We start from the raw sequence: 10,208 nt of genomic DNA, 5'->3' as shown, positions 1-10,208 counted from the left end.
TGAAATTTTGATAGTATGCTCACAACACTTGGTTCTTCAATCTGTACAGTGTGATTGCCATTTCCAGTCTTCCAACACTGTCAGATTTTTGCAGAAATGTGATTGCTATTCATGTGAGATCTTCTTAATTTTTCTCTCTCTTATTGTTGATATTTGCCAAAAATATTGTTCGTGAGATTATGTGGTGATATATGGTTCTAGTTTTAGCTAGAGAGAACAGATTGTAATATCCATTATTAGTTAATAGTGGAAGTTTTTGGGTAGACTACGATCCTATGATTTTTACTCTCCATATTGGAGAGGTTTTCTACATAAAATTTGGTGTTGCTTTTGTGTTTCTGATAATTTGATCAGATAGGTATTTGTGAATGCCTTAATATATATATATTAGGTGGATTGACTCTAGTTGTTTGTTTCCTAACAAATTTATACTTACACAAGGTAGGAAAGTTGTTGATTCTGTTGTGCTTTAATTATCTTGTTTTTGTTACTTTCCAATTCCAACAGAAATAACCCAAGATCAGGATGGCCAATATTCTCCCCATCAATTCTAAATGCTCTTTTATTCTATGAAACATTAAATTGAATTAGAGATATTAAAAAATAGGGGAATACATATTGCTAACAGTAATCAGCAACAAAAAAACCAAAAAGAGAGAAAATGTTTTCTACATGTACATATACAAGCTATACTCCTTGTCTTAAAAAAAGAATGTCAGGAAGCACCTGTCTTTATCTTGAAAGCCTTGGAGAGGCGAGATGGAGGTGAGACAAACATGAAAGGTAATCCATCTTAGGTGATCAAGAAGTATCGTATAGATGAAGCATTTAGAAAATGAAGAAAAAAAGAGAGATATTATTTAAGGTCAATATTAACTTGAGATGCGTGAGAAGAGGGGGATGGGATGCAGGTGTTGCAAGATTTTAGGTCGAAGAAGATTCTAATCAATAGTCTCGGTTTGATATTTTTTGTCAGAAACAAGAAACCTATTTAGAAAGTTTTATATGATATAGTTGTTTAGTAGTTTTTATGTGAGTGGAAAGAAGAATACCTGATAGATTTGGAATCCTCTTGTAGAAGTAAAGAGATTTTAGCTTCTTTTTTTTTTTCTATGTTTATGGTAATTTAGAGATGGCAACGAATTAGGTATAAATCGAGTCGGCCAATATCCGTACCTATCCTACAATTAAAACCTTCATACCTATACCCACTCCCTATCCATCTCGGATCGGGCCAGGTAAAGTAGATGGTTCAGGTCGGATTGGGCCTAATCAGTAAGAAACTCACCATACAAAGATTCTAAAATAATTATAACTCTAGAACGGGGAGGAGAGGTTTACATTAAGGCTATATCCAATCGGGTTCGGGGCGGGGTATACCACTACCAGCATCCAACCCAAACCGCTTCAGATATTTTATATAAAATCCATACCCACTCCGAGGTGTAAGCGGGTCGGGTCGTATTGGATATCCAGTGGATCGGCTACAATTACCATCCCTGTACGGTATCTCGATCCGTTAACTTATGATGGGGTAGAGGTGTAACGTAGAGGGGATACATAGAGGGGTTTTAAGTTTTTTTCGGGAAAGTTTTCAAAGTAAATGGATCAGAAGGTCAGGTGATCCAAGATAGCATGCATTAGAGAAAATTTTGGATTCAGGGAGCCGGTGGCCCGGCCCGTGATGTTATTATGACGCTATCTTGGTCATATGGACTCTAAACCAGCGGTAGTACAACAATATGTTTCTCTCTTCACATTTTCCATCTTTTTATAATGCGTTTGGCTGCCAAAAAGAAATTTTCCAATATTCCTCTATTTTGAGCAGTCATATTGCAAATTGGGTTGCTCCGAAGAAATTTGCAATTCACCATCTGATATAATGATTTAGCTGACGCTTAAATTTGCAAGTAGCTTCTCCTCTCTTCTCCTCCATTATGCTATTGTTTCCCCCTCTCACAATTAGTGTTGCTTTCGTCATGGAGAACGATTGAAGTGCATGCAGTAAGCCTATCTACCTTGTATGCATGCATACGTAGTAGAGACTTGAAGTTCATTTCACCGTAATTGTTTTTCCTATTTCACCATGATACTTAGTTGTCGACGTTTTTACGTTTAATTCCATAATCTCTAGAGCATTGAAAATGACATAATATCCATGAAGACAAGATAAAAGTTCTCTAATACCATTTAACTTGAAGTCCTTCAATTTTTAACATGGAAAAAATGTTAATTATGATATTATTTTTGAATGATTCCTTTGGAGTCATCATAAGCATTTCGAAATCATTTGAATGTCAAGCACTGTTAGTCAACAGTTTTCAGGGAGAGGGGATAATTATTCTTAGCTTAAGTCTTAAATCTTTGCTTTAAATCCTATCATAAATCTCAGTTCTAATTGTAACTCGAAGACACGGGGGAAAAAATAACACATCCACGGAAATTAGAAAGTAAAATATTCAAAAATTATTATATTAACCCTTTCAAATCAATTGCTCTTCAAATTGCTAGATAAGAGAACACCCATCCATCCATCCATGATACAAATAGCCAGATTGGGTCTACCACTTGCTAGTATCCGATCAGAAGTCTCCCATTATACCAACCAACCAATACATACACAATAAACAAAAAGAATGTCTTCTAGGGTGGCTGCAATATTCACAGAGTACTGGTTTTCCCGGTTCAAATTTCAAGATGCCGTATGAGGATTCGGCAGACATGTCCCTTGTACTTGATCCTATCTCGGTTATATATTAAAAAAAATTTGAATACTTATACAGTCTAAGAAATTTTAAATAATATTTTTAAATTAACCATTTTGTGTAGGATGCTGAGTCGCTGGTAGGGCTCAGAGAGGTACAAGATGAGTAGGTGTATCTCTGTGATTGGATGTGAAGTGTGGCTGGGCAAAAGCACGCAAAGGAGTATGGGAGGTCCTGCCAAGTACCAAGTACAACGCATCGTGTAACGTTCGGAGGAAATAGGATCCCTTCAGGGAGGAGAGAGAGGTAGACAAACAACAGAGACAAGGGGTTTGTCCGACAAAGGATAAAACTGCCAAACACCTGTCAGATTCTTTTCGTATTCGAGCCCGAATCTTCTTATATTTGGTTGTTCCAGAATTAGGCGAGACCAGTGGCGAAGACCCTTCATTTGTTTCTCACAACTCACAAGCTAAAGAGACCAAAAAAAAAAAAAAAAAAAAAAGGATATAGAAGCCCTTTGTGTAGCTGCATTCAGACTGACTTTAATCTGCTACCATCTGCCCTAATATTTTTCAAGGGTATTTCTCTTGCTATACTAGTACTCATGATTCAGAGTGTAACCACGCGGGGGAATTGCAAAAAATAAATGCTGGTCATTTTCTTCTTTGATGTATACCTTTTTTTTTTCTTCTTTTTTTAGCTGAATAATTGATACAGACCTAGTATGAATGCATCTGACAAAATCAGAAAACAACAAATCACGGAGTACTATAGGTAGCTCTCTCTATCCACTCCATAGGGTGCATTCGGAGTGATCGGCTATATACGAGGCCATCCAGTCCGTAACTCTATTAGCTTCTCTAAAGATATGTCTGGCCTAGAACTCTACACCATTGACCATGTCCCATTTGTTGCGCAACAAAGGATGACACCCATACCCATACACACTGCCGATTGTTGTATGGCTTTGCATGCACGGCGCTGATGAAGGACAGGTAAAGGCTTATCGAAATCTAAATAGCCGTTATGAGATTAGCCCGCGATCAAGAAAGATTAGAAAAGGTCGACCATCCAAAAAGATCGAAATATTGTATCTCCCGAAAAGTTCTAGGCATTTATCTCCGGCTCACAAGGCACCTCTAGAGTGATTAGCCACATATAAGCATATCAATATATTCAAAAACTGTGTCGAAGGATAACTAGATTTAGGCCTCCCTTAATCATCCCCATTATCAGCACATTGGCCTGGACCACATTTTGCTGGATAAATGCTGTCGCCATTACTCACTGCTTGTGAGGGATGCTAATAGCTATCTAATTTCGTAAGCTTGCTTATCATGTAACTGAGCGCTATCTTAGCTTCTTGGATTCAAATGGTTCGCCATTATGTTTTCAAGAATGCTATGCCTACTCCATCACCTACCTCATCTCTGGCATTCAGCACATTGCTCCCAACAGCACCACAATCAAGCTGCCTTAATACTCAATAGATGAATTTAAATGGATGCATTGCCAAAGCACAACGATCTATGGTAAAATCTTATCCATAGTTAAATCTAAAAATAAATATGGCTTTTTATGTACGATCACTGAGTTTTATATTCAAGTCCTTGACAATGGATGGCAACTGGTTATTAAACAGAAGAATTAAATATAAGACTTCGCAAGTAGATGAGCTAGGATGATAAATTCCATAAAAATCACAGTTAGGCCTGATCCTTGTTTTGTTAAAAGCTCGGCAAAATCATTAATTAGAATTTCTCAGCTTACAAATAAGATCTGCTCGAATTGTGAACTGGAAACCAGAGTCAAATTCAGCATCATAATATAAAGATAACTTGATCAATCATAGCTCCAAGCATTTATGTTTTCCTTGCACATATCAAATTCCTACCAGTACCTTCCTCCTTGGTTCTCACAAACCCGGAAGATCAAAGAGGAAAAGAGATGACTGGAAAATGCTTAAGCTTGCCTCTAAGGAGAGAAGTCAAGGAAAAGCAGGAAAGAAAAAAATATCCACTCAGATGCATCTTCCAAAGCCTACCAAAAAGCAGCAGATGTTCAATGCACAACCCAAAGATAAAAGACCCTCTTCTTTCCAATTAAACACTAGGTTGCTGTTCTTTTCCTGCTGACTGCTCCCAGCTGGAGAAACAGGAAGGAAAATGCCTAAGTCACTACAATGAAATGGATGACCAAATATAACTGCAAACTTCCTAGAGAGAAACCTCCAATCACCCAATAACAAAACTTTTACAGAGAAAAAGATCAACAAGAGTCATGATCCCCACTTCAGTGAAAAAAAAAGGCAACTAGAGAACTGGACTTACAGAAGTTGCAGAAAGCTCAGAACTCTTCAACACACGCAATCTCTTAGCTGTGGAAACAAACATGCTGCAAGCACCACAGGGTAAAAGAATATAAATATAGAGAAACTCTGCAGGCATTTGGATTTTCATGAATGAACAGTTCATAGAACTTTACACTGCATGGTCGCATACTTGGTTCAGTTTTAACAATTGTCCGAGAAAAGATCAAGTCATAAATAGGCAATGTTCACAACAACAAATATTTATTTGATTTTCAATTTTTTCCTGAGTGAAATCTTGAAGATAATCACATGGTGAAGATTTCAAACAAGTTCCTCAAAGCTTGATCTATAATCTGATCATAGAGTTTTGAACATTTTAGAAGGTCGGAGAAAATATATTAGAATTTCAATTTCCAGCGACAGTTCAACAAAGACAAAATGATTCGAGCTACATAAAGGGAAAGGTTTCGATCAGAGATGTTAGGAAATCTATATAGCAAATGTATTTCTTTAATTAGCACATGTTACAAGATTATAAAACCAAAAGTTACTGAAATATAATTTAATTTATAATAATGTTTGATCTAAATGTGCAGGCACTGTGGATGAATGGCTTGCATGCATTCTTGCACCAAATTCAATCCCCTGGCATAAGAAATAGAATTAATACCAAAATGATGAAAAACTTACCCCCAAGGAACATCACCCACCAGCATCGTGTCACCTTCATCATCTTCATAAACTAAAGTATATTCACCGCTTCCATCTAGTAAACCTGTAATTGCTTGCTTTTCTTCAGGATTCTTCTGAATTCCAGCAGTAAGAGGATCCCTTTGAGCTGAGCACATTAAGTCAAAGTACAAATAAACCTCAGGTTAGCAATGCACTAACAAGGCCCAACGAGCCCAAAATTAGCATTGTGGCCGATATAAAGGCAGGGAGCATAATCTACAAATTGTTACTCCACATTGCAGTAGTTACATGTGGAAAGCCTCCAGGCTATCATCAACTTCCTTTTAGTATAAAATCATAAGCAGAGTCCTCACTCTACATCTTACTTTTTTCCCATACGTTATTGTAATATATAGAATGGGTAGGGGCTCTGGTATCTTAAAATTATACGAGACATCTATGTACGTTTAGAACCCAATATGATTTTGACACATCAATGAAGCATGTTATTTTATTGGATTCCGTTTTGTTGTCAAGTTTCGTCCATGATGGATATTAGGTAATATACCTGCAAGAAGGCCCTGAAAGAGTTCATCTACAGCCAAAGCAAGCTTCTCATAGCTATCATAGGCCTTCAAATCTACTTTTCTTCCAATGGGTATCCCGTCCATGTTGATTTTCACAAACAAGCCTTTCCTACCATTCTCGAACTTAACTGCTGTTTCTGATCCTCCGTTCCATGATTCAAGGGAAGGTTTGGAAGTGCTTGCAAGATTCCTTCTGAAAGAACGAATAGGAGGCCACCCAACAACTGGAGTTGTGGCAGTCCTGCTTTGACAAACAAATAACAGAGGAAAAAAAGGATAGGATTTAGGTAGATGAACAAAACATAAATGAGCTAATCTATATTTTCGTGAACAAAGAGCAAATCTGAAGAATTGCACAATTGCAAAAAATCTCATAATAGCAGTTGTAGTTCGAAAGAAATAGTAAAGCCAGATCATCAAAAATAAAGTTCAGCGAGAATAATAAATAAAATAATCCCAGAAAAGGCAGTACTCAAATTTGCTTCTTGTTCAGCAATTAAACAATCATCTGAAAACCAGAACAGAAAGGAATTTTTGAGAAAAAAAAAGTAGGCAGGTGTGTTAATAACTTTGAAGCTACATAATTGGATGTTATTAAAAATCAAAATTACGAATACAAGTCATAGATCTAAAAGGAAGTATCTAAAGGTGGTTCGGTCGATAGTTATTTGCAGCCTGCATAGAAAGAGCAGGGGAGCATTTCGCCATATAAAAACAATAGAAAACTAAAAACAAAGCATTTTCAAATAAGCATGATGATATAAATAACAATAGGTTATAAAACACAACCTCGCAGAAAGAAACTCGTTTCTAACTTGTATTTCAAAAAATACAAACTTCTTATGACTATATCTTTTTTGAAAAAACAAGTGGATTTAATTTTAAAAAAAATAATGATTCTTAATATCTGCAAGCTTCTTTTTTCCTATTCTATTCTGCGCATCCTATCAAGAGATAGAGTGTTTGTTTCATAAAAATTGATAAATTCCATTCATAACAAGAGCTATGTGCTGCAATTTTACTAAAAACCGGCACAATTTCTTCTCCCTCTTCTAATAGCTAACAAGAATTAGCAATTCAAGGTATGAGATGCACAAAAGGAGATCAGGAAAATGGAATTCTACTACTACACAGAGAAACTACAAGAGTATTAAGTGTCTTTGTAAGGTTTAAAATAGCTAAGACGGATCATAAAAGGAGTCCAAAAATAAAAAGATACATAAAAGAAGATCTTTTTATTAGGATAATCGTATTTGCAAATTGAACGATATCGTCTAATTGGACAGGAAAATTCTCCCAATATCTCATTACAATTTTTTTTCTTGCATATTACTCTCAAGTTTAATGATATTAGCATCGTTCGGAACAACTAATAAACTCATATAATTTTTTTTTTTTTGACTTACAGCTTTATCATTTACTACTTACCAGAAAGGCTGCTAAAAAATAAAAGTAAATATAATAAATAAAAACACCTAAAGTAATTTTCTGTAATTTAGGTAATAAAAATATTCTACTGCAGAGCATACATCAGCTGCCAGCAAATTTACTTATATTTTAAATATCATTATGTATGAGCAGCAAACAAACTAATTAAACAGGGGAAAAAAGAGTTCCAGAAGATAAAATGAGAAATCAATGTTGAAACGATAGCACAGTTTCCACCCTTAATCTCCCTGTCCCCAAGCTCGAGCTAACAACAGGCCAAACATGGGAAAGTTTTAAGCCTAATAACTCTAAAGTGGTGACACACCTAAGAAAGAAAGAAAGAAACATGACCAAGATACAGGACACCTCCAAAGAACGGTCATACAAATAATCAGTAAACAGTGACTAACAGGTTGCTTTTAAAAAAGAAAAGCTCAAGGGCAGAAGACTATGGTTACTACCTTGTCTGAGAGCTGTTGTTGGCTCCAGCTGCATCACCACACGGAGCAGCAGCAGAACCGTGTGCTACTGGAGACCCAGAAGCCTTTTTCTCAAGGCTCTGCTGCTCTGCCCTCCCATTTGTCTTCTGTGATAATTCCTTCCCTTTAGCCTGCAACTGCAGAAAGCCAGGCTGGTGCTGCTGCTGCTGCTGCTGCTGAAAAACTAGAGAAAAACAGGAAGAAGGAGAGATCAACGGTCAAGAAGAACATGGAAAGAAGAACCAAACACTAGCACTTCTTGTCTATTAGCATACCTTCTGTTTTGGACTCAACTGTGTCCAGAAATCCTCTTTTGGCTCCAACAGAAGAAGGATTAGTGCCTGTGGTCTTAGAAACCTTGGAGTAGTGACCAAGGGATAGAGCAGGCTCGACAGGGTGCTCTTCTCTCTTGTCGTTAACTGCTGACCAGTCCTCACCTCCAGGGAGGCCAAGTCTCAGCTCAAGTTTTTTCTCTTTAGAGACTCCAAAGTATTTTCCTCCTCCACCCACTTCCTTGACCATCCAATCTCTCTCATTTGGAATGAGATGGAGCAGCTGAGGACGTCCTTCTCCTTTCCTAAAATCCTCTTCCATGACTCTCTTCTGCATTTCTTTTTTTTTCTGACGGAAACTCTCTTCTGGATAATGGAAGAAAGACTGGGAGCAAAGGAGAGAACCTTTCTCTCTTTTAGTCTTCACAAAGGAAAGGTCGAAAAAAAGATTGCAACTTTGGTGAGGAAACACCAACTAGGAAATATAAATACAAAAAAAAGAGATTATAACGAAAGAAAACCAGGAGAAAAGAGCATGCACTGAAGGACGGAAGACAGGGGACAGCGTTTTAAGTATTATCCAAGAAGAAAAGTCCAAAAAAAAATCAGAAAATGCTAGCAGAATAAGAAGATACAATTAGAAAACCTTCTCAAACGGCGACCCAATTCTCTGAACAAAAACAGGAAAAAAGCGGTCTCCCTTTTACTTTCACCGCACCAAAGTCCGTGCTCCGTCCCCCAAAACCCTCAACCCCACGCTACAAAATCGAACACCCACATGGCAAACCACCATTATTGACCCCCGCAACTCTCAAAATACGATCTTGAAAGGCCTCCAGCTTTCGATTGGACCTGTTCTAGTTAATTCGCCGTTTTCCGTGCTCTTTTTCTTTTTCTCTCTCTCTCTCTCTCTCTCTCTCTCTCTCTTCTCTTCGTCGCAGAGGTTGAGATCAGAACGGGAATAAGAGCAGAAGAACCGTAGGAGATTCCATGCTGAAACGAGGCCGGAAAAGCGAATGAGAGTCTCGGTCACGCAAGCATTGGATAGTGGGATCGGCTCAGGAGAGGCGTGCTCGAATGACACCAGCACGCTTACCCAAACCCAGCGATAGAGCTGCGGGTGTTCTTCTCTCGCTTCCCCTCTCTTATTGGAGGAAAAAGTGCTCCATGAGAATAACTCAAGGACACATTAATTAATCCTAAACTACTAAAGGCAAGTTAGTTCGTCACACTCATGCGAGCCCTGTACGCTAATTCTGGTCCCTGCCATCTCCAACAACCAACAAGCTTGTTGGATATTGGGTTAGAACTAGCCTCCACTGCAGGCTGTTGTCCATGGTCCTCTTTTTCCAGCCATCTAGCTTCAGTTCAAAATATGGCAGCAAAGATGGTCCAATGTGAATCATTTGGTTTCAGAGATTTCATCTAGCTTTATGTCATGGACAAGTCAATCCCTTCATCACTTTATTCAACAATAGTCTTTGTTGGGAAAAAACCCAAATCTTCCGGAAGATGCTTGATCAGAAGGCGCCCGACTAGAAGGCAACCAGCTCGGCCCGGCGCCCGACCAGAGGGCGCCGACCAAGCAACGCCTGAGCCGAAGGCGCCCGACTAGAAGGCAACCAGCTCGGCCCGGCGCCCGACCAGAGGGCGCCGACCAAGCAACGCCTGGGCCGGAGGCGCCCGACTTGAAGGCAGCCAGCTTGGCCCGGCGCCCGACCAGAGGGCACCGACCAAGCAATGCCCGGGCC

The 10,208-nt window shown here is 38.5% G+C and overlaps 1 protein-coding gene across 2 annotated transcripts; it reads right to left on the bottom strand.

The window, feature by feature from the left end:
* Nucleotides 1–4,430: 4,430 nt before the first annotated feature.
* Nucleotides 4,431–9,583, bottom strand: LOC103706803 (auxin-responsive protein IAA16-like). 2 transcript variants are annotated; one of them, XM_088722590.1, is made up of 6 exons: nt 8,461–9,583; nt 8,168–8,369; nt 6,260–6,522; nt 5,710–5,857; nt 5,039–5,102; nt 4,431–4,853 (listed from the first exon to the last, which is right to left on the bottom strand). In XM_088722590.1, the coding sequence occupies exons 1-6, from the start codon at nt 8,792–8,794 to the stop codon at nt 4,818–4,820; spliced, it is 1,047 nt and encodes a 348-aa protein (XP_088578716.1). In that variant the 5' UTR covers nt 8,795–9,583; the 3' UTR covers nt 4,431–4,817. The 2 variants fall into 2 exon arrangements, with proteins under 2 accessions (XP_088578716.1, XP_008789276.3); XM_008791054.5 differs by having other exon boundaries at nt 6,260–6,519; nt 8,461–9,579.
* Between the last annotated feature and the right edge of the window lie 625 nt (nt 9,584–10,208).

This window comes from Phoenix dactylifera, chromosome 5 (assembly GCF_051530095.1).
Source record: "Phoenix dactylifera cultivar Ajwa chromosome 5, Ajwa_hap1_PhDact_Kaust_v1.1, whole genome shotgun sequence".
NCBI lineage: Eukaryota > Viridiplantae > Streptophyta > Magnoliopsida > Arecales > Arecaceae > Phoenix > Phoenix dactylifera.
The sequence above is the reverse complement of the archived record's forward strand: the minus strand, read 5'-3'. Positions and strand labels throughout refer to the sequence as shown.

Coding starts and splice junctions, on each gene's coding strand:
- LOC103706803 (XM_088722590.1), bottom strand. CDS start 8,794: ATGCAGAAGAGAGTCATGGAAGAGGATTTTAGGAAAGGAGAAGGACGT. Junction 6,523..8,167: donor AACAACAGCTCTCAGACAAG/GTAGTAACCATA, acceptor TGTTTGTCAAAG/CAGGACTGCCACAACTCCAG. Junction 5,858..6,259: donor CTTTCAGGGCCTTCTTGCAG/GTATATTACCTA, acceptor TAATGTGCTCAG/CTCAAAGGGATCCTCTTACT.